Source organism: Macaca thibetana, chromosome 1, assembly GCF_024542745.1.
Source record: "Macaca thibetana thibetana isolate TM-01 chromosome 1, ASM2454274v1, whole genome shotgun sequence".
NCBI lineage: Eukaryota > Metazoa > Chordata > Mammalia > Primates > Cercopithecidae > Macaca > Macaca thibetana.
The window spans coordinates 108,742,841-108,767,448 of record NC_065578.1 but is presented as its reverse complement, the minus strand read 5'-3'; the positions used below and the strand labels follow the sequence as shown (position 1 = coordinate 108,767,448).

General features: G+C 41.1%; 1 protein-coding gene across 5 annotated transcripts in view; it reads left to right on the top strand.

Annotated features, from left to right (window-relative positions):
- The window catches only part of SORT1 (sortilin 1), an 86,279-nt gene that overhangs the window by 18,082 nt on the left and 43,589 nt on the right, over positions 1–24,608 (top strand). For 4 of the 5 annotated variants that reach the window (XM_050745701.1, XM_050745691.1, XM_050745715.1 and 1 more), the window contains 2 exons: positions 10,586–10,645; positions 12,693–12,766. In XM_050745701.1, the coding sequence (XP_050601658.1) occupies positions 10,586–10,645; positions 12,693–12,766 (134 nt within the window). Of the gene's footprint in view, positions 1–10,585; positions 10,646–12,692; positions 12,767–14,143; positions 14,283–24,608 lie in introns of those variants that run through there. The other variant, XM_050745720.1, reaches the window with a different exon arrangement.

The window sequence follows — 24,608 nt, the reverse complement described above, 5'->3', positions numbered from 1 at the left end:
ATGTTACAAATAATTTTGTATTAATTGAAACCCTTTTATATTAATTGAAACCCTTTCTACATTAATATTTTGTCATGTTAGAAATAATTTTCCCCAGTTTTTTTCAGCTTTCTCTTTGGTGTTTTGCAATTTAAACTTTTTACATAGTCAAAATAAATCCTTAAATATTGGTTCTGATTTTTATAGCATTTTTGTAAAAGTCTTCCCATTCCAAGGTTATAAAAATATTCACTTATACTTCTGGTATCGTTTTTTGACCCAGAGTCTCACTCTGTCACCCAGGCTGGAGTACAGTGGTGCCATCACAGATCACTACAGCCTCGAACTCCCAGGCTCAAGCAATCCTCCCACCTCAACCTTCTGAGTAGCTGGGACCACAAACGCATGCTGTGCCACCACACCTGGCTATTGTTTTTTGTTTGTTTGTTTTCTTTTTTGATAGAGACAGGGTCTCACTATGTTGCCCAAGCTGGTCTCAAACTCCTGGGCTCAAGCAATCCACCCACCTTGGCCTCCCAAAGTGCTAGGATTACAGGCGTGAGCCACTGTGCCTGGCCATTTCTAGTATTTTTATAATTTACTTTTTTTACATTTAAATCTTCTCCCTATATGGAATTTATTTAGGCATTTTAAGGGAGTTATGAATTCAGCTTTTTATTTTTTATTTTTCCAAATAGCCAGTTTTTCCAGTGTTCTTATACCACTAACTTGAAGTGCTAGCTTTATCATGTGCTAAAAGAAACCTCATCCATTCCTGGATCTGTTTTGCTCTATTGATTTGTCTATTCCTGCGCCAGTAACTCTGTCATGGGATTAATAAATTTTTCCAAAAGTGGCAATAATTTCATGCTCATCTGCTCCTGGTAGAATCAAGCTGACATTTTACCCAACTACTCTTAAACTTCTTGGCTTCTGTGCTTCCTCTCCTGGGGTAGGATTAGGTCATCTGAATTACAGTATTTGCCAGGGTACTGGCTTTTGGACTGTTGAGCAGAGAAACAACATATTTACATAGTTTTCCTTAATTTTGACCTGTTTCTAGATCATACATTTAGCTGACTCCTTAGCAATATGTAGTGACCAGATCATGTTCTCTTTGTGCCAAATGAAGCTTGTCCAACTCACAGCCCGCGGGCCACATGTGGCCCAGGGTGGCTTTGAATGCGACCCAATACAAATCCATAAACTTTCTTAAAACGTTATGAGATTTTTTTGTATGATTTCTTTTTAAGCTCATTAGCTATTGTTAGTGTTAGTGTATTTTATGTGTGGCCCAAGACGATTCTTCTGCCAGTGTGGCCCGGGGAAGCCAAAAGATTGGACACCCTTGTGCTAAATAATCTGTCTCTTAGGCATGCTACATTAAAGCAACACGGCTTTTTTTTTTTTTTTTTTTTGAGATGGAATTTCACTTTGTTGCCCAGGCCAGAGTGCAGTGGCGCAACCTTGGCTCACTGCAACCTCTGCCTCCTGGGTTCAAGCGATTCTTCTGCCTCAGCCTCCTGAGTAGCTGGGCCTACAGGTGCGTGCCACCAGGCCCGGCTAATTTTTGTATTTTTGGTAGAGATGGAGTTTCACTGTATTGGTCAGGCTAGTCTTGAACTCCTGACCTGAGGTGATTCACCCGCCTCGTCCTCCCAAGGTGCTGAGATTACAGGTGTGAGCCATCATGCCTGGCCTACAGCTGTTGTTTACCAGAAACAAAACATGCTTCAACTCTCCCCACACTCTCCATTTGAATCATTTATACAACTAACACATAATATCTTTATATATATATATAAAGTGCTTTATATGCTATATATAAATATTAATTTATATTAATATAACAACATGACAAAATATTAATATATATGCTATATGTATATAAAGGGCTATATATATGCTATATATATATATAAAGTGCTATATATATATAAAATATTCACTCTACCTTCTGTTGGATGGACTCTGCAACATAGTACTAGATGTTTTTGTATGATTCATTATTTTAATATTATAGAACATTCTTTGGTAATATTGTGTCAGAGGTTTTGGGTTTTCCCTTCTTATAGGAATTATTCTGCCTTTCAGTTCTTTCTAGCAACAAAGCTTTATCCTCTGTTCATATTTCTTTTATTCTTCTTACTTTGCCTTGATTAGAGCAATTGAACCATAACTTATTGACTCATTATTTTCAGCTGTATATATCGTCAGACACCATTCTTGTCTAAGTGATCCAGTGGCTTCTCTCAGCTTTCTTTGGTCTTTCAAGCCAGGAGTACTATTTCTAAAATGTCTTCTTAAAGATATTTCCTTTTCTTCATTTTTATTTTCCTTCTATTTCAACCTTAACTTTCTTTATTCTGACCTTGAGATTCTTCTTATTATTATTATTTAAATATAGACAGGTTCTCTCTCTGTTGTCCAGACTTGAGTACAGTGGCATGATCATAGCTTACTGCAACCTCGAATTCCTGAGCTCAAGTGATCCTCCTACTTCAGCTCCTGAGTAGCTAGAACTACAGGTGTGCACCACCATGCTTGGCTGATTTTTAAATTTTTTGTAGAGATGGGGGTCACTATATTGCCCAGGCTGGTCTTGAACTTGTGGACTCAAGTGACCCTCCCACCTCAGCCTCCCAGTGTGCTGGGATTACAGGCATAAACCACCATACTCAGCCTGAAATTTTTTTTTTATTTTAACAAGTCTTAATAGCATTTACTGTATACTCAGCATTTTACTAGAGGGTGATATTAATAGATTTTATTTGTGTTCTTTGAAAATGTTCAAGATACTTGCATGTTATCTTCCTGTATGTTCTACCTGCACCGCTGCCTTCTCTCATTGCCTTGCTCTTGCTTATATCTGCCTCCCAACTCTGTAAACTCTGCTTAAATCTCAGTATTCATACCTTTATTTTTTTACTTGAAATTTGAATTTCTCTTCTATATAGACTACCCCTGCTCAATGCCTCTAAACACTTAGATGTGCTCAGGGCATCTTTACCAATGTTTAGCTACATGAAGCTAATGGTAACTACAATGGGAAGGAGAGGAGTAAGGTCACCATCATGTGTGAACAGCTAAGAACACATGCCAGTGTATAACAGTGTCTTGGCTGGCTGGAAGAGCATAGGAATAACTCTATTCAGCCATTATTTACTGAGACAGCAGTAACCGTGTTAGAAGGAAGATTACACACAGATCAATAATGTTAGTTCGGGACAAACAGCTATCGTGAATTAAAAAAAAAAATACTAAGAAAAAGAAAGAACGTTAGTAGCAGGAGTTTGTGAATAGACTTTTATGAAAATGTTTGTGGAGCATCTAGTATGTATAAGACCTTGTTCTAGGCCTGATGGGTAATACCAAATTATAGTGTCTGCCATTAAGAAGTTATAGCATAATTTGAGAGGAAGACAAATATGTAAATAGTTCTACATGTATAGTTTACGTGTACGTATAGTTTACATTTATATATATATATAAATAGTTATAGTACAAGGAGTGTCTGTAAATGCTGTGAGGGTAATACTTAGGAAGAGGAGATCACTTTGAGCTGTGATAATTACAAACCAGAATGGTTTGTTTTGCAGTGAAAAATGGGACTTTGGCTGTCTTTCAGATCTTTTGCACTGGTGTAGTCCGTCCCTGGTGGCTGTCAAAAAGAAACACCCACCGTAGAATGCTGAGGAGCGATGGACAAGTGCGGAAACACAGAACTTTTCCTTTTTGAAACGTGCGGTTTTTTTTCAACTTTTAGATTTAGGGGTATATGTGCAGGTTTGTTACCTGGGTATATCATGTGATGCTGGAATACAAATGCTTCCATCACTCAGGTAGTGAACATAGCACCCAACGGTTAGTTTTTCAATACTCACCTCTGTCCCTCCTCTAATAATCCCGTTTCTATTGTTGCCATCTTTATAGTCCGTGAGTACCCAGTGTTTACCTCCCATTATAAGTGAGAGCATGTGGTATTTGGTTTTCTGTTTCTGTGTTAATTTGCTTAGCGTAATGGCCTCCATCTGCATCCATGTTGCTGCAAGGGACAGGCATTCGTTTTATGGCTCCATAGTATTACATGGTGTATATAGACCATATTTTCTTTATCCAGTCCACTGCTGATGGGCTCCTAGGTTGATTCCATGTCTTTGCTATTGTCAGTAGAGCGATAATTAACATAGTGCATGTGTCTTTTTGGTAGAATGATTTGTTTTCTTTTGGATATATACCCAGTAACGGGATTGCTGGGTCAGATCATAGTTCTCTTTTAAGTTCTCTGAGAATCCAAATCGCTTTTCACGGTGGCTGAACATTCCCTCCAACAGTATATAATCATTCCCTTTTCTCCACAGCCTCACCAGTATCTGGGTTTTTTTTTTTTTTTTTTTTTTTTGATGTTTTAATAATAGTAGTCACTCTTTCTAGTATGAGATGGTATCTCATTGTGAAACCTGCATTTTTGAAAAATAGTTTCACTTGCTATAGAATTACAGCTTGACTGTTTTTTACCCAGTACTTTAAATATGTTACTCCACTGTCTGGCTTGTATTGTAGGAAAAGTCTGCTATCATTCTTTGTTTCTCTGTATGTAATGTCATCTTTTTTGTGGATGCTTTTAGGATTTTTCTCTATTGCTGATTTTAGATTATTTGACTATGATATGATGTGCTTTGGTGTATTTTTCACCATGTTTCTTGAGCTTCGGGTTTCTGAGCTTCTTGGATCTCTGGGTTTATCCTTTTCATCACATTTGGGGAAATTTTGGCTATTATATCTTAACTTTTTTTTCTGTCTCCAGCCCAGCCTCCTCTAGATGCCCTGATTGCATATATAATCAGCTGTCTGAAGTTGTTCTACTTCAAAAAGAATGACAGAGCCATCGCTGAGCTATAGAACAACTTCAAGAACATTTGTAGAAACTAGAACATTTTCTAAATTGATGGCTCTGTTCGTTTTTTGTCTTTTCTTATCTCTGTTTCACTTTGGATAGTTTCTGTTGGTATGGCTTCAGGTTCACACTCATCTCTTCTACAGTGTCTAATCTCCCGTTCAGCCTGTCCAGTGTTTGTTTTGTTTGTTTATTTGTTTGTTTGTTTTTGAGACGGAGTCTCACTCTGTCGTTCAGGTGGAGTTCAGTGGTGCAATCTCGGCTTAATACAGCCTCCACCTCCCAGGTTCAAGCAATTCTCCTGCCTCAGCCTTGTGAGTAGCTGGGACTACAGGTGTATGTCACCACACCTGGCTAGTTTTTGTATTTTTAGTAGAGGCAAGTTTTCACTATGTTGGCAAGGCTGGTCTCGAACTTCTGAACTCAGGTGATCTGCCCACCTCAGCCTCCCAAAGTGCTGGGATTACAGGTATGAGCCACAGCGCCCTATCCAGTATACTTTTCATCTCAAACATTGTAATTCTCATTTCTACAAGTCTAATTTAAGTCTTTTTTTTTTTTTTGAAACAGTGTTTCACTCTTGTTACCCAAGCTGGAGTGCAGTGGTGCAGTCTCTGCTCACTGCAACCTCTGCCTTCTGGGTTCAAGTGATTCTCCTCCCTCAGCCTCCTGAGTAGCTGGGATTACAGGTGCCCACCACCACACCTGGCTAATTTTTAGTATTTTAGTAATTTTCATATTTTTAGTAGAGATGGGATCTCACCATGTTGGCCAGGCTGGTCTTGAACTTCTGACCTCAAGTGATCTGCCCACTTTGGCCTGCCAAAATGCTGGGATTATAGGCATGAGCCACCGCGCCTGGCCTGATTTAAGTCTTTCAAAAATTTTTTTTCTTTAACATTCTCAATCCATTCTCTAATTTCTTGTGGAGTACAGTTATAACTGTTTCAGTGTCCTTATCTACTAATTATCTTTGTTATTTCTGAGTCAGTTTGATTTTTCTCTTCATTATGGGTCCTGATTTCTTCTTTGCGTGCCTGGTTATGTTTTTTTTGTTTGTTTGTTTGTTTGTTTGTTTTGAGACGGAGTCTCGCTCTGTCGCCCAGGCTGGAGTGCAGTGGTGCGATATCGGCTCACTGCAAGCTCCACCTCCCGGGTTCACGCCATTCTCCTGCCTCAGCCTCTCAAGTAGCTGGGACTACAGGCGCCCGCCACCACACCCAGCTAATTTTTTTTGTATTTTAGTAGAGACGGGGTTTCACTGTGCTAGCCAGGATGGTCTCGATCTCCTGACCTCGTAATCCGCCCGTCTTGGCCTCCCAAAGTCCTGGGATTACAGGCGTGAGCCACCGGGCCCGGTGCCTCGTTATTTTTAAAAATTTATTTTAAGAGACAGGGTCTTGCTTTGTTGCTCAGGCTGGAGTGCAGTGGTATAATCATAGCTCACTGTAGCCTCAAACTCCTGGGCTCAAGAGATCCTTCTGCCTCAGCCTCCCAAGTAGCGAGGTCTAACAAGCATGTGTAACCATGCCTAGCTGATTTTTTTTAAATTGTTTTTGTGGAAATGGGGATCTTGCTACATTGCCCAAGCTAGCTTCGAACTCCTGGCCTCAAGTGATCCTCCCACCTCGGCTTCCCAAAGGTCAGGGATTATAGACATGAGCTACTGCACCTACCCACCTGATGATTTTTCAGTTGGATATTGTGAGTTTTTGCTTGTTGGATGCTAGATATTTTTGTATTCTTATAAATATTCTTGAACTTTGTTCTGGAACACTGATTACTTGGAAACAGTTTGATCCTTTTGGGTCTTGCTTTTAAGCTTTTTTTAGGCGGGACCAGCACAGCATTAAGTCTGGGGTTATTTTTCCTTACCACAGAGGTAAATGTTTCTGAGTACTCTACCCAATTTCCTTGAAATACAAGGTTTCCTATTATGGTTGCTGGGAACAAGGATTATTCCTGTTCCTGTGTGAGGTCTGAATATTGTTCTCTGCCATCCTTTCAGGTAATTATTTCCCTGGCCTCAGGTAGTTTCCTCACATGCGTGTGCTGTTCGGTGTTCAGCGGAAGACTTGGTGGGGTGGCAGGGGAGGCCCACTGCTCAGATCTCCAGAAATTTTTTTCTTTGTAAGTCTTTCTGCTCTAATCTTCTGCCCTGTGAACCTCTTTGGCCTCCCCAGACTATCAGCTTCCTCTCTTCAGTTTAGGGAGAACGCTGGGCTCTGCCTGGGTGCCCCTCCCCTGTACTGTGCCTGAAATTCTCTCCAGGCAGTAAGCCAGTAAGCTGTAGGGTACTCTCGTTCAGTTCCTTTTCTTTCAGGAATCGTCGTCCTTTGTGCCTGGTGTTCAATATCTTGGAAACAGTGATTTCATATATTCTGTGTGTGTGTTTGTTTGAGATGGAGTCTTACCCTGTCACACAGACTGGAGTGCAATGGCGCGATCTTGGCTGACTGCAGCCTCCGCCTCTTGGGTTCAAGCAATTCTCTGCCTCAGCCTCCCAAGTGGCTGGGATTACAGGTGTGCTGCCGCGCCTGGCTAATTTTTTGTATCTTTAGTAGAGACGGGGTTTCACTCGAACCCCTGACCTCGTGATCCACCTGTGTCAACCTCCCAAAGTGCTGGGATTACAGGCATCAGCCACCGCGCCCAGCCTATTCTGTGTGTGTGGTTTTTTTTTTTTTTTTTTTTTTTTTTTTTTTTTTTTTTTTTTTATTAGCTATTTCCCGTAGAAAGGTAAATGTGATCCCTGTCACTCTATCTTGACCAGAAGCAGAAGTCCACTCTGAAATGAACTTTTACATTTCATACCCATGTCTGTCATGGGGAAGTTAAGTGGGCCTGGCCTTCTCTTTTTACTTCATCATCCTCTTTTTCAGAACTTCATAAGTAGTTCTTCAAGAATTTAATATTTATTGTGTGTGCCCACTGTGCACTGTGCTGGGTGTTAGCTGCTGAAATGTATAGGCTTGATTCCTTTACCAGATGGACCTCAGGTCTAGTGGGGAGGACAGGCAGGGTTCTTGTGGCTACAATTAAAAGTGCTGTAATACATATTTTGAAAGATCTAAGATGCCACTGCAGTGTAGAATGACATGTATGTTGTCTTAAATATTAGAAATGATTCTGGATTAGGATTGATGGCTTTGTGCTGACTTGTGAATTCTGTCTCCTAACCATGACCAGGTTGTCCGCCCTTTCCTGGACATCCATATTTTTTCTCCCATTGAAAGGCCAGGATTGAATCTGTACTCTTGGGTCCCTAGTTCTCCTGGATTTATCTCCTTTCCATATGACCTTTTCTTTCTGCTTAACCTTTGGGCCTGCTGTAACATCTCATTTCATTTTTCTTTTTGAATTTTCACCAGTGTAAGAATGTTAGAGACTGAAATATTAAAAAATTAGTTGCATTTGCTATAGGTAGATGAGTTTTTCAGTGAGTTTGCCCATTTTCAAAAGCAAATCTTCACTGGTTATTTGGAGCGGATGGGAAGGAAGCTTAAGGGTAGTAGAAAATCACAGTTTTGCTACATTTCCAAAGGAACTCTTTGGATGATGAATGAGGTCCATTACCATTTCAGTTGTTTCAGTGAAGCTGAGAGTTGCCAGTGACACGTGATAATCCTCGTTCTATAGTTGAGCAATAGGAAAATGTGGGTAATGCCAGTCTGCATTGACTGGGTCAGCTGTGTAGAGCATTGCCTGAAAAGTAAAAGTTGCAGTCCTGATTGGCTCAAGACTGATATCTTACAGCCTGATGAAGACAACCACTAATTCCAGTGCCATAATTGATGGGCTTTTTCTTTTCTCTTAGTCAGTTATGACAAGGACCTTCCTTGGAAAGATAACCTATGTTTAGATGACTGTGATCTTAGCCCTTGTGATCTGCCTGGTGCTTGTGGTAGCTCTGGATGTTCCTGTTTTTCCTGAAGGACCTCATTGATGTCAGTTCAGACATTATGCTCACTCAAGAGAATGTGTGGTTTTGCTATGTGTGAAATATCGTATAAGGCACACTGCTGTGTCACTTTTAAGCTTCCGGTTTCAGAAGCTCTAGCAGCCCTACTTTTTCTCAGATGCCTGGCAAGCCTGCATATCTGAATAACCCTTCTGTCCTGCAGAGGCTGTGAGAAGCTCTGCCGAGCATTTGAGAGTTAACCATTATTTACGGAGCAAGACCTGCGTGAGGCACTGATTGTACTAACTTACAGAAATTGTGTGAGAGATTCTTTTGACATCAAAGGTACTTATGGTCCAGAGGGGAAATCACATAGGTGAATTAATTCAGAAGCCCGTTCAAGACTACAAGAGAAAATTCCAAGATAAACAAAACAGTTCATGTTTTGAGTTCTGTTTCTTTAGATTTCTATGTTGGGATTGGTGGCTTGAGTGACCGAGTAGCTGACATCCCAACCATTTTTAGACATGTTCTATTTTGAGGTTGAGTTTATGGTTTGGGAAGGATGTGTAATCATTTTCAACAAATGCTTACTGAGTGTGCAAAGTATTCCTGTGGTAGGCACAGGGAGTACCAAGAAATATAAAGTTACATTCCCTGGCTTCTAAGGAGCTTCTCATATATGGGAGGGCAAGGCATGTTTAAGATTTTAAAATCTTAGTAAGATTATAAGTCTTAAGAAAAAAGCATAATCATCAACAATTATTAGAAATATATACTGAACTATTAAACTGTCTAAGAAATGGGGCTTGGGTGGTGAACATGTGGCCTGGAAAAGAGAAGGATCTTCACTTTTTGCTATATAGATTCTATATAGTATGTAATTTCTATATGGTTTGAAATTTTTGCCAAGTGCAGTTATTGCCTCTTTGGTTTTTTTTTTTTAATCAGTTACAAAAATGATAGAGAACAGAAGATTGTATTAATACATATAATATTAACCTTGAGTATATCTCTATGTGGTAGGATTGTGAATGACTTATTTTTATTATACCTTGTTATAATTGTCTACATCTCTTTTAATGAATATATATTATTGTATAAGTAGAGAAAGGAAGTATTTAAAAAACAAATCCAAAACCACCTACAATGATGATTATAACTATATTTTAACATGCTTATTATATTTTGAGTATAATATACCAGTTTTCCCTTTTTTACCTCCTTACTTTCACTGCAACTCTAGTGAGGTTGTTTTATTATTATCATTATTACTATGGTTATTAAATAAAAAGGTGAAACAAAGACATTTGCTTCTTGCTTCTGCCCCTTGTCATTTTGAGTGAGCTAGCCTAGAAGTAAAAGGAATCCAGTTATGAACTTCTCAGCTATACTGTAAAGGATGCCCAGAAAAATTTAAATTATGCTGATTTGGTTACAATTACGCCTGCCAGTGTGGGCTATGATCTCTTGTTTTAAAGTGTCCTAAAAATACTTTGCTATACCTTTATATTTAGTTCTGTTGGAGAAAGCAATTAGATTATCCCATCTCCCCATCTGGTGCAGTAAAGAAAACTCATCTGCTTGGCTTACTTTGTGTAAAAGAGAATTTAAATTTCCAGGTTATTTGTGATTCATATTAAGTAGTTAAATCCCATCTCTCCCAAATTTTGTACTGGGAATCCATATCCCCTTTATAATTATTAACTTAATTACTCTGAACAGTAATAAAGTTCAGATATTTAAAGAAGCCAAAGATTGAAGGAGAGTAGCTGTCATTTCTAAATTAATTTTTTTTCCCCTTATAGCATGTGTTTGATGATCTCAGAGGCTCAGTATCCTTGTCCTGGGTTGGAGATAGCACTGGGGTAAGTCATATTTTGAGTCTGTTATTTCAACCCAGCAAGAAGATGACAACAGATTTGGGGGGCGGTTAAGCACCTAGTATCATTTCTTCCTGAAACTGTCTTTAGCCTCAATCACAGGAAATGTTTGCAAGACAGACTTTCAGGAAGTTGTAGTTGTGTTGGTTTTGCTTTAGAACTGGGAACATCTTTTTTTAGGGTGCGGTAGGGACGGAGTTTCACTCTTGTTGCCCAGGCTGGAGTGCAATGGTGCGATCTTGGCTCACTGCAACCTCCGCCTCCCAGGTTCAAGCGATTGTCCTGCCTCAACTTCCCAAGGACCTGGGATTACAGGCACCCACCACCATGCACAGCTAATTTTTTGTATTTTTAGTGGAGATGGGGTTTCACCATGTTGGGCAGGCTGGTCTCGAACTCCTGACATCAGGTGATCCACATGCCTCAGCCTCCCAAAGTGCTGGGATTACAGGTATGAACCACTGCGCCTGGCCGGGAACGTCTTCTGATCACCTTCTTCCACAGTAGGAAGATGGACACCTTTTCAGTCCTTGGTGGCTGCTTAGCATCAAGATGAGCAAGAAGAAAGAGGGAAGAGAGTGCTCTGTATTGAGAAGGGAAGCTCACAATACTTGGGAAAACCCCTATATAGAAACAGAAAATGTCCATTAAACACATCCTGGCACTTTTCCTCCAAACTGTATTGTTCCTGTGTCCTTTCCCACAGGTGTGTTGAGGGACTGTGGTGCCCATGGGCTCATGGTTGTTCATCTGTTGTCCTTGCCCCTACCACAAAGGAGGTACTGTCAGGATTGGGGGACTGGAAGGAGGATCAGTCAGTTCCTTATCCCTCCTGATATACAGCTGGGCTTCCACTAGGAGGGCATGCTGAGGATACATTGGCCTCTGGTCTTAAATCAGGACTTGTTGCCTGGCTGTCTTAATATCCTGCTTGAACAAGAGCAGAGGCAACATCTCCTGCCTCCTGGTATTCCATAATGCATGTGTCATTTCATTGAGGCACATGATAATTATATTAGAAGCCTAAAGAAATAAAATATTGGTGCTGAAAAGCAAATTGTAAATTTCTTATTTTGATTAATTTTTAAACTTCTAGTAGAATTTCTTTAAGCATAGCTCAGTTTTTTCTAGAATTTGAGTTGTACCCTAATTTCCATGATTTACCCTTTTATCTTAGATAGTTGGTATCTCCAAGATTTCTTTTTTTCTTTTTTTTTTTTGAGACAGAGTCTTGCTCTGTCACCCAGGCTGGAGTGCAGTGGTGCTATCTTGGCTCACAGCAACGTCCGCCTCCCAGGTTCAGGCAATTCTCATGCCTCAGCCTCCCAAGAAGCTGGAACTACAGGCATGTACCATCATGCCCAGCTAATTTTTGTGTTTTAAGTAGAGACAGGGTTTCACCATGTTAGCCAGGCTGGTCTCGAACTCCTGACCTTAAGTGATCTGCCCACCTCAGCCTCCCAAAGTGCTGTGATTACAGGCATGGGCCACGGTGCCCAGCCATCTTCAAGATTTCTCATATGGCTTTTTGAGACTCCCTAGACTCTTGTAGTAATCCATCCAGAATCATTTCCTCATGCATAGTTTTTGGTAGATAAAGTACTGAAAAAATGAATTTCATGAAGAACCAACAACAAGGAGAAGAAAAAGACAAGACAGACATGACACAGTGACCTCTAGGAGAACACCCACGCTATTCTAGCTTCTATAAGGAGAAAATGGAGAGGGTGCTTGCCTGAGAGTATCTTACAATAGTATGGATACAAAATAGTTAAAGCCTTCTTTTATTTTAATGTGTATTTGAGTAGTCAGCCTCACTGCTTCAATGGAGGCGATGGGGATCAACCCAACAAAATGAGCTGAGGACTTTCTCATCATTCTCAGCCCTAGTACCTAGATCTTTCTAGACTTTGGGGAGTACTACAAAGTAGGGATATCAAAAGTCTTTTAGGTGTTGGCTTAATCTTGAACACATATCAGCATGTGATTGGAGTATCTTTTTGATTTATGGAATGCTTTTTTCTCTCTCCAGGTCATTCTAGTCTTGACTACCTTCCATGTACCACTGGTAATTATGACTTTCGGACAGTCCAAGCTATATCGAAGGTGAGATCAATAACACGCGTTGGAGCATTTGACTAAGTAACATACTGAGAATGTAGATTCTCCCTTTTCTAGACATGATGGCGTGTAACAGTTGATGTAAAAGATCTTCTAGCCATCTTAAGTTTTCACCAGACTGTCACACTTAGCACATGTTGTTGTTGTTGTTTTGAGACAGGGTCTCACTCTGTCTCCCAGGCTGGAGTGCAGTGGCGTCATCTTGGCTCACTGTAACCTCCGCCTCCCAGGCTCAAGCCATCCTCCCACTTCAGCCTCCCAAGTAGCCAGGACTGCAGGCACACGCCACCACGCCCGGCTAATTTTTTGTATTTTTTTGTAGAGATGGGGTTTCCCCATGTTGCCTAAGCTTGTACCGAGCTCCTGGGCTCGAGTGATCTGCCTGCCTCAGCCTCCAAAAGTGTTGGGATTACAGGCGGGAGCCACTGTGCCCAGCCCCCAGCACACTTTTTAACGTCTACTTTTTTTTTTTTTTTTTTGAGACAGGGTGTGGCTCTGTCACTCAGGCTGGAGAGCAGTGGCGCAAACACGGCTCATTGCAACCTCTCCCTCCCAGGTTCAAGCCATCCTCCCACCTCAGCCTCCCAAGTAGCTGGGATTACAGGCATGTACCTCCATGCCTGGGTAATTTTTGTATTTTGGATAGACAGGGTTTCACCATGTTGCCCAGGCTGGTATTGAGCGCCTGGGCTCAATCTATCTGCCTACCTCGGCTTCCCAAAGTGCTGGGATTACAAGTGTGAGCCACAGTGCCTGGCCTTAACATCTAATTAGCAACTGAAAGAAGTATGAAAAGGGACCTGGTTCCAAAGAGGTTGGTTTGACCTGACTGAGGGGCAGAACAATAAAGGAAGATGAAGAAAGAGTCTATAGTGCTGTGTGTTTGTGTTCATTTATATGGATATTTGTTTGTGGGAAGGTAGTATGGAGTTTAAAAAGTCTTTCTATTAAGTTTGAGCACAAAATGGTTTTTTATATTCCTGAAGTAAAAATCTTCATTGTACTTTCCCAGCAAATATTATTTATACAGCATTTTGAGGCCTAAGCAGATTATTTTTACGTAAGAAGGAGGCTGTCAGGTCAGACCTACCAAAATGCTTTGTAGTGTTCACACTGGTGATAATGATGGTAACTTGTGTTCTGGAACCACAACCTATACTGTGACATTGGTGAAGTTTTAGAGTTGTCTTCTCAAAGGTATGACTTGATTAAAAAGTAGGTTCCGTTCCTTAACAGTAAGATCAAGACCAACTAATTCCTAGAGATTGCTGAATGATTGTGTCTTCTCAATCATTTATGTCTGTCTCATTTTCCCCTAGGGACCTAAAGAAATAATGACCTCCCAGCAGATGATATAGAAACTACCCTAGGGTCAGGGTATCTCCCAGGAGTCATGGTACTTTCTCAAGGTTCTTTATTTGACTGCTGTTCTTGGCCCAAGTGGGAGTGAACCCACGTTCAAGCTCTGAAATGGATTAGCCTAACCTCTCTTCCCCATGAGGTATGAACTTTGACTACGTCTCCTGGGCATGGAGCCAGAAGTCTCTGCCCTTCAGTACATTGATGTTGTCCCAGAGAGGCAACAAATACCTTTAGGCCAACAAGGAATTGCTATCTTAGAACTACAGTGCAAATTCCATGAAGGCAAGGTTCTTGACTAACTGGGTTCCCCAGAATCTAGCCAAATGCCTAACATGTAGTAGGTAGGCAGTAAATAATAATCAAATAAATGAATGAATGTCTTGGCTTCTTTATAATTTTTTTGGATGGATAATTAAAATTTTTTTTGATACAGGATCGACTATATTTTAGAGTCTTGGTGCTAGAAAGAGCTATAATAGGTGACTTTGTTTATTCAATCAGAACAGTAGTTGAACCATTTTAGATGAAAAGCATCCTATTTGGGGAGAGAAAAATGCGTTTTAAAATGTGTAACTTTGCTTCAGTAACTCTTTCCAGTGTTTAAGAATGTTTGCTCTCATAAATTCCCCTCCTCACAATTGCCCATTCCCCAGCTGGGCATGGTGTCGCACATCTGTGGTCCCAGCTACTTGGGAGACTGAGTTAGGAGCATCTCTTGGGTCCTGGAGGTTGAGGCTGCAGTAGCTATGGTCACATCACTGCACTCCAGCCTGGGTGAGAGAGCGATACCCTTTCTCAAAAAAATAAAGTATCTCCTCATGATAGTTTTTCTTACCAACCTGTGTTTCATTATAAAAGCAGTATAATCATATTATAGGACATTTGAAAATTTTAAAGGAAAGAAAAAAGTTCATACAGCCAAGTGTAATCTTAATTCATTTGTCATTTATTATCTTGACCTTCCCCTTTAATGTTGTATCATATAGTTGTAGAGTATTGGGAGGCAACGTGGAATAGCAAAATGTTGCCAAGCTTTGTTGGCAAGTAGGCTTAGGATTGAATCACAGCACTGTCATTGCAAACAGAATGAACTTGGGAAAGTCATTTAACCTCCTAAGTCTTTTTTATCATCTGTAAAAGGACAATAATAATGCCCACCTCAGAGCTGTTGTGAGGTATGCTCTGCAGTGCCTGGCATGGAGGAATAGCTTGGGTGCTGTTAGCTGCTGCCATGCCAATGACCAGGGATGGCATGTAGCCAGCAGGTACTGGCATTGCTGTACCAGTTGTTAAAATGAATTTGAAGCCTTCCACACTAGTTGCTAAAAAGTGATTGCCTGCCCCCAGATGCCTCCACATCTTCTACAAATGCACACTGTACCCCCTAGCCCCTGCCAACATGCAAATGTTACTAACACCTGGCATTATGACCTACATCCATGCTGATTGGTCAGTACTCATACCTTAACTCTGCTAGTAACCCCTCATTTTTTTAGGTTGACATAATTTATCATTGTTCCATTGGACAGTTAGCTTGTAGCTGTTTTTTTCACTAATGCTACTGTGATAAATATCATACACATTTGTGTGATAGGGGATGTTTATTTCCAATTCACTTTTTAGTAGCAAAGGAAAACCTCCGCTCTGATGGATGTCAGCATGTTTTTTTGTTTTTTTTTGTTTTTGTTTTTGTTTTTGTTTTTTTTGAGACGGAATCTCACGCTGTTGCCCAGGCTGGAGTGCAGTGGCGCGATCTCGGCTCACTGCAAGCTCCGCCTCCCGGGTTCCCGCCATTCTCCTGCCTCAGCCTCCTGAGTAGCTGGGACTACAGGCGCCCGCCACCACGCCCGGCTAATTTTTTGTATTTTTAGTAGAGACGGGGTTTCACTGTGGTCTCGATCTCCTGACCTTGTGATCCGCCCGCCTCGGCCTCCCAAAGTGCTGGGATTACAGGCTTGAGCCACCGCGCCCGGCCGTCAGCATGTTTTAAAGGCTGTTTGTTAAATGCCTCTTTCTCCAGATTGAATTATTTTCTATACCTAATGCCTCAACAACTTAAGACAATCGAAACCAAAATGAGAACTGATACTGCCATGTCACTGTTTAAATACCACCATCAGACTCAGCCTTTTTTCAGCCTGTTTTTGTGTAGTCTTGTGAAAAAGCCCGCTTTCCTGACATATACTTTACTAGAGTGCAATTCTATTTGTTTCTGATATAGTATAATATTACCAGGGTAACATTTTTTTCATATTACCCAGCAGTTTTTTGTTTCTTTTTTTTTTTTTTAACCACATTGACTTTGAATATTAATTATCTCTTCCTTGCCACAAAGTAGCAACTGACTCTGTACCTGCTCCCAGAGTTTAGGCGGAAACTGTAAATATGCCTTGTTGCCTTTCTAACTGGGCTGGCCTGGCCTAAAGTGACTGGCCAACCAAGTCAACCATGTTGAACATGCCAACCAAGAGGCAACTGTTGTTTCCGAAATGAGAAAGTGAAAGACGCAGTTTGATCAAAATGGGTCTTGAGTATGTTGAAGTTGCCCAATTACCACTAAAAGCCCATTGAACCCACTCTGAGGACTTTTCTGTTTTTCACAGCATTGATGATTTTATTATTCATTAGACTATCTTTGCGTACTAAATCTTATATGGTTAAAGGTTCATTTGGATTTCAAATAAAAAACAGCAAATCACATGCCACCTGCTCTGTGTATTACAGCATGAAGTCTCACAAGAATAGAAGGAGGTTGTCCCTGTTGATATGCAGAGTTAGAGGGAGTATACTTCTGTCTTTAAGCTGTGAAAAAGAATTATTGAAGGATTTGGGAGATTATATATATGTATATGTATATGTACACAAATATATGTGTGTGTATACATATGTTTGTGTGTACATGTATACACACACATATATGTATTCCATTTAAAGGAACCGTGTTTATATAGTATTAATTTTGATTTTCTTTTTTTTTTTTTTTTTTTTGAGACGGAGTCTCGCTGTGTCTCCCAGGCTGGAGTGCAGTGGCGTGATCTCGGCTCACTGCAAGCTCCGCCTCCCGGGTTCACGCCATTCTCCCGCCTCAGCCTCCCGAGTAGCTGAGACTACAGGCGCCCGCCACCACGCCCGGCTAGTTTTTTTTGTATTTTTAGTAGAGACGGGGTTTCACCATGTTAGCCAGGATAGTCTCGATCTCCTGACCTCGTGATCCACCCGCCTCGGCCTCCCAAAGTGCTGGGATTACAGGCTTGAGCCACCGCGCCCGGCAAATTTTGATTTTCTTATAAGGAATATTAGTTTGTATAATGGATTATAAAGTTTGTTTGTCTCGCACATATGAAGTTGAAGAAATAAACTAGCTACAATTAAGATGATAATTTGATTTTTGGTGACTAACAGATATTTTCCATCTTTTTGTTTTATGATGTCTTAAGTCCAGCTTTTCATTGTATAATTTACTTAGTGAAGCAAATGTAGGCATTGTTCTACACCAATATTGTATACCTAATTATTAATATCACAAAGACTGCTGGGCTATTTTATTTCTGGTTTTAATTTCCTATTGAGAGTTGCTCAAATTTTGGGAATCAATAGGGAAATCTATAAGAGGTTTTGCATTAAAATATATTACATAGTCAATGTAAGTTTTTCAGGATGTTACTTGAGTTTTTGTTGTTGTTGTTGTTGTTGTTGAGATGGAGTCTCACTCTGTTGCCCAGGCTGGAGTGCAGTGGTGCGATCTCGGCTCACTGCAAGCTCCACCTCCCGGGTTCATGCCATTCTCCTGCCTCAGCCTCCCAAGTAGCTGGGACTACAGGCGCCTGCCACCATGCCCATCTAATTTTTTTTTTTTAATTTTAAGTAGAGACGGGGTTTCACTGTGTTAGCCAGGATGGTCTTGATCTCCTGACCTCATGATCCGCCCGCCTCGGCCTCCCAAAGTGCTGGGATTGAGATTTTTTAAAAAGGATAACTTAAAGGTATACAATGCAAAGTGCTGCTAGTGCAGTAAACCAGCGTCTTCAAGGCATCTTGTGTAACAACCTTTTTTATGATATGCTGAGTTCAGTTTTCGCTGCAGTAGATTGTTAACAATGACTGCATATTTCAGTTACAAGGTTGGCATAAATTCCATTTACAACATATATTTTCTTGCTTTTTTTTTTTTTTAAAGAAAAAGTATACTAAAATGTGATGCTGGCATTTTACCTTTAATACAACTTCACTTTTATACACGTCAAGTTGTCAATCAGAGTAAGATGAAGACCCCCAAATACATATTCATGTTCCTTCTGATTAAAAGTTCTGTGATTTTATTTACAATATCTTACTCTCTTTATTTTCCCACTTGTAGTTTCAAAATTTCTACAGAAAACGTGTATCCTTTCCCAATAATGATAAAATACAAAATATTTAAATAAAAACACAAGGTAATATCAGGTAGTGGGGAAAAAAGAGACTGAAATATTGGGAATTAAGTTTATTATGAATTCAAATCTTGCCAGTTTTACCCAGCAGTAGTTTCAGGTCCATGATTCTTTTGATACATTTTAATAAACTACATTCTCCCTATTGATCTTTTACCTGGAAATCTCAGTACAGTTGGTTGTCATTATTAGTGATAGTTATGTTCTGTAAAGTTGTCATGAATACTGAATTAGTTAACAGTGAACCATTGCTCCTAGGGGGACATATAGGGTTAGGTTTATGCAAACTTCTGGTCACAGCACTCATTTTCATCAAATGATCAATACATAACTTTGTTTTATGTGTGTTTCTGTTTAAAGATACCTTATTTAATGTGTATTATTGATTCATTAACACTGAATTCATGGCCAATAGCACTACAACTCTTGCCCAAACAAAGCTTGTCTCATATACTCATATTTCCTCCATGAGGCACATCAAAGCCTTCTTGCGTTTAGGAACACTCAACAGCATGTTGACACTGCACTTGGAGGCCATTTAGGTAGAAAAAGTACCCCAAAAAAAGCATGAACGTGCAAAAACCTAGCACTAAATAGACCGTGAAAAGGACACTTGTTTATAGTGTTAGAACTGAACACAAATCAGCTTGTTTGACCTCAGCTGGGAATGGGTACACTGGGTGACTCACATTTTTGCTGCTCTGTAAATGTCTGTAAATGACTAGCAAGGCACCATGAGTATTGATTTGGGGGTTACAAATAAATTTAAGAAGGTAAACAAATTTACAAATATAGAATCCATGCATAATGAAGATTATATAAGCTTTCTCAATTAGTAAAAACTACAAAACAATAATATTTTTAAGAGTTTGCCATCATCCTTGTTACTTTTATGTTATAATTTATGGTGGCTTAATCATGGCAAAATGAACAAAAGAAAATAGGTAGAAGCAGAAAGAGTTTTGAGGTGCATGCTTGAAAAAGCCTACATAGCTGTTAATGAAACTTAAAGACGATTCCGGTGAAGGCTCAGAAAGAAAAGAGGAGAGCTATAGAGAAAGCTTCCATCTTAGAGAATACCTAAGTAATCCATGGTAGAATATTCATTAAAATGTGGACCACAAAGGCTATTATGATGAGGTTTCTGGCAGAAATGAGGAACATGTTATTGGACAATAGAGAAAAAACAATGCTTGTTATAAAGTGGCAGAGAACTTGGCCAAATTGTGTTCATGTTCTAGTGTTTTGTGGAAAGTACAACTTGCAAGCAATGAAATTGCGTATTTAGCTAAAACAATATCTAAGTAAAATGTTGAAGTTGCAGCTTGGTTCTTCCTGACTGCTGGTAGTAAAATGTGGGAAAAGAGAAATGACTCAAGGACAGAATTATTAAGCAAGAAGAAAGCAGTACTTAAATATTTGGAAAATTCTCAGTCTATCTAAATTGCACAAACTGAGAATAATTAGGATGTGGCCGAGTGACCATTTGATAAAGAGATTAGCATCGGTGTGAACTAAGAACTTAATCAGTTACCCCAACAGGAAAACTGCCAGTTTGAACCCAATGAGGAAAGGCTTTCAGATTTTAAGGACCACAGAGCTATTCGATTGCATATGTGCGCTCTTCTTTAAGACAAGGCAGTTCAGGGATCTCCAAGGCTGCCTCCTCAATTTCAAAAGGAGGGACCATCACCCAAAGCCATGGAAAAAAGGCCACCCAGATCCTTGGGGGCCTACCCGCTTTCTGGCAAGGCTGCAGAGCAAGACCACAATCCCAACATGTCTGGGAAGAGGAGGGACCCCCTCCCCAACATTGGACCTGTAGGACCCAGGTTAGAGCCAAAGAGAATTGTTTTCAAGCTTTAATATCTAGGCCGGGTGCAGTGGCTCATGCTTATAATCCCAGCACTTTGGGAGGCTGAGGTGGGAGGATTGCTTGGGGCCAGGAGTTTGAGACCAGCTGGGCAACATAGTGAGACCCATCTCTGCCAAAAAAAAAATTGGGTGTGGTGGCACATGACTATAGTCCTAGCTACTTGGGAGGCTAAGGCAGAAGAATTGCTTGAGCTCAGGAGTTCTAGGCTGTAGTGAGCTATGATCACATCATTGCACCCCAACTTGGGTGGCAGAGCAAGACCCTCTATTTACTTAGTTTTGACACAGGGTCTTGCACTGTTGCCCAGGCTGGAGTGCAGTGGCATGATCTCGGCTCATTGTAGCTTCGACCTCCTGGGCTCAAGTGATCCTCCTGCCTCAGCTTCCCGAGTGGCTGGGACTACAGGCTGGAAATCACCATGCTCAGCTAATTTTTGTGTATTTTATAGAGATGGGGTTTCACCATGTCGCCCAGGCTGGTCTCAAACTCCTGGCCTCAAGCAGTCCTCCCACCTCAGCCTCCCAAAGTGCTAGGATTACAGGCGTGATCTTAGCACTTTGGGAGGCCGAGGTGGTAGGATGCCCAGCCTTAAGACCTACTCTTTAAAAATAACTAAATAAATATATATCATGAAGTTTGCCTATATTTTAGACTTAGTTGGAATCCCCTTTCATCTTTCCCATTTCCGTTTTTTGGAATGGAAATGTCTATACTGTGCCTGTCCCACCATTGTATTTTGGAAGTGCATAACTTGTTTGGTTTCACAAGTTTCACGGGTCAGGAGTTCAACACCAGCCTGGCCAAGATGGTGAAACCCTGTCTCTACTAAAAATACAAAAATTAGCCTTTGGGAGGCTAATATACAAAAATACAAACTGTACAACTGAAGGGCAGTTTGCTTCAGGATGAATCATACCTTCAGTCTCACCTTTGTCTGATATAGATGATACTTAGATGACACTTTCGATTTTAGACTTTAGAATTGATGCTGGAACAAGTTAAGACTTTTAGGCTGGATGCAGTAACTCACGCCTATAATCCCAGCACTTTGGGAGGCCGAGGAGGGCGGATCATCTGAGGTCAGGAGTTTGAGACCAGCCTGGCCAACATGGAGAAACCCTGTCTCTACTGAAAATACAAGAATTAGCTAGGTGTGGTGGCCCATGCCTTTAATACCAGCTACTCGGGAGGCTGAGGCAGGAGAACCGCTTGAACCTGGGAGGCGGAGGTTGCAGTGAGCTGAGATCCTGCCTTTGCACTCCAGCCCGGGTAACAAGAGTGAAACTCTGTCTCAAAAAAATAAAATAAAATAAAAAGACTTTTGAGGTTGTTGGGATGTAACGAATGTATTTTGCATGTGAGAAGGCCATGAGTTTGGAGGAATGGAGTGGAGGGGCGGGGTGGGGGTGTCAGGATGCTGTATACTGAATGTTTGTGTTCCCTCTGAACTCATATGTTGAAATTTTAACCCCAAGTGCGATGGTATTAGGAGGTGGGACCTGTGGTAAGTGATTAGGTCATAAGGGCAGAACCTTCACCACTGGGTTTAGTCCCCTTTTAAGAGAGACCCCCGAGAGCTCCCTTGTCCTTTCTGTCATGTACGGTTACAGTGACAAGAGGGCAATCTGTGAAGCAGGAAGCAGACCCTCACCAGACAGCACATCTGCTGGCACCTTCATCTTGGACTTCTTAGCCTCCAGAACTGTGAGAAATGAATTCCTGCTGTTTATAAGCCACCCAGTTTATAGTATTCTCTGATAGCAGCCCAAACTAAAATAAGCTGTATTCCAACTATATTTGTATTTTAGCATTATTGTCTTGAGTTATAAACGTTCGTGTTTACACCATGGATATATGCAAAAATGATCATTTATTTATTTTTTTTTTTTTGAGATGGAGTCTCGCTCTGTCGCCCAGGCTTGAGTGCAGTGGTGCAGTCTCTGCTCACTGCAAGCTCCGCCTCCCGAGTTCAGGCCATTCTCCTGCTTCAGCCTCCCAAGGTAGCTGGGACTACAGGTGCCCGCCACCGCGCCTGGCTACTTTTTTATATTTTTAGTAGAGACCGGGTTTTACCTGTGTAGCCAGGATGGTCTTGATCTCCTGACCTCAGGTGATCCACCCGCCTCGGCCTCCCAAAGTGCTGGGATTACAGGTGTGAGCCACTGCGCCCGGCCATGATCATTTATTTTTAGTAACCAGAAAGTGGACATTAGTGTTGATGCATAGAATTGTTATTAAAAAGACTTGTTTCTTTTTATTTATTTATTTATTTATTTATTTTTGAGATGGAGTCTCGCTCTGTCGCCCAGGCTGGAGTGCAATGGCATGATCTTGGCTCACTGCAACCTCCGCCTCCCGGAGTCAAGCAATTCTCTGCCTCAGCCTCCTGAGTAGCAGGGATTGCAGGCACGTGCCACCACGCCTGGCTAATTTTTGTATTTTTAGTAGAGACGGAGTTTCACCATCTTGGCCAGGCTGGTGTTGAACTCCTGACCTCGTGATCCACCCGCCTCGGCCTCCCAAAGTGCTGGGATTACAGGCGTGAGCCACCGCGCCCAGCCAAAAAGACTTGTTTCTAAAGCAGTTGGTTTCACAGGGTTTTAATTGTTTACCTATCATATGACAGCTGTGCCTAACTGCATTAATTATCATATGGAATTTGAAAATTAGATTTATTTATCAAAGTTGCTTCATTGATTTCCTCTTCATGATGTATGCTGATAGAAAATAAAGTGCGGCCGGGCGCGGTGGCTCAAGCCTGTAATCCCAGCACTTTGGGAGGCCGAGACGGGCGGATCACGAGGTCAGGAGATCGAGACCATCCTGGCTGACACAGTGAAACCCCGTCTCTACTAAAAAATACAAAAAAACTAGCCGGGCAAGGTGGCGGGCGCCTGTAGTCCCAGCTACTCGGGAGGCTGAGGCAGGAGAATGGCGTGAACCCGGGAGGCGGAGCTTGCAGTGAGCCAAGATCACGCCACTGCACTCCAGCCTGGGCGGCAGAGCGAGACTCTGTCTCAAAAAAAAAAAAAGAAAGAAAATAAAGTGCTAGGATCAGCCTGTAATCCTAGCACTTTGGGAGGCCAAGGTGGGAGGATTGCTTGAGGCCAGGAGTTTGAGACCATACATATCTTCGTGATATGTATGCTAATAGAAAATAAAGCTACATTTAAATAAAGTATTGTGTTAATAAAATATACCCCTGGGCCCAAAGTGGCCTTGCTAGTACTCTACTTAAGTCCTAGCAGGTTGATGCTAGTTCATTTTCTCCATTTATTTAACTGACTAAAGCACTAGAGTGCTGTAGCAGGTGATCTTTTGTTTTGCTCATGCTGGTTTCTTTTTTTGAAGGGCAGGGATGTGTTTGTTGTGCCAAGTTCTTAAAAAGCAAGCAGCCTTGCCAACAACAGGTTTGTGGAGATTCTCTGGGGATGTCATGAAGGAGGACCGATTTGTAAACTAGTCTTAATCAGGCTGCTTCAACCCCTTTGGAAGGTTTACAGGGCTGTTGATGATATATGCACTGTAGAGCTGGGAATTGTTTATGCACATCTCTTGGCCAGCTGTCAGGAAGGTAAGAGCTGATCTACTCCAAAGCCAAAGGAAGGGTAATATAGGACTTTGTTGGGTGGTGCCCAATGCTATTTCATTTATCTAGGAATTTTCTACGTGTGTGTATGTACTTAAGGAAGGATAAAGTCATTCAGACAACCTAGACATATATAGTTGTTTAAGCATATTATCAGGGACCTCTACATACCCACATGGATACTTCCCTTCTGTCTCCAACTTTCTCTTAGCTGATCTCTTCTGCCGGGTCATAAGCCCCCAGCAAGATAGAGGAAGGTCCCAGTTTGTAAGGGAAAAAATCCTCACAGATAATTAAAAGTTATCTCTAGTTTAGGGCTAAAGGTTCAGAGAATTGGACTATAGTTTCAATTTTGCCCTTAATTAACTAGTTGACTTTTGATAAATTGCCTTCCCTTGCAACTCCTCATCTGTGAAATGAGGGAGTTAGACAAGATGTTCACTTCAGCCCCTTACATCACTCATGGTTTTGCAATTCTTTATTTGTTGAGGCCGCTACCAAAACCTATAACATCATTTACATCATGTATATTCAGGCTTCACTTATTGATGGGGATACATTCTGTGAAGT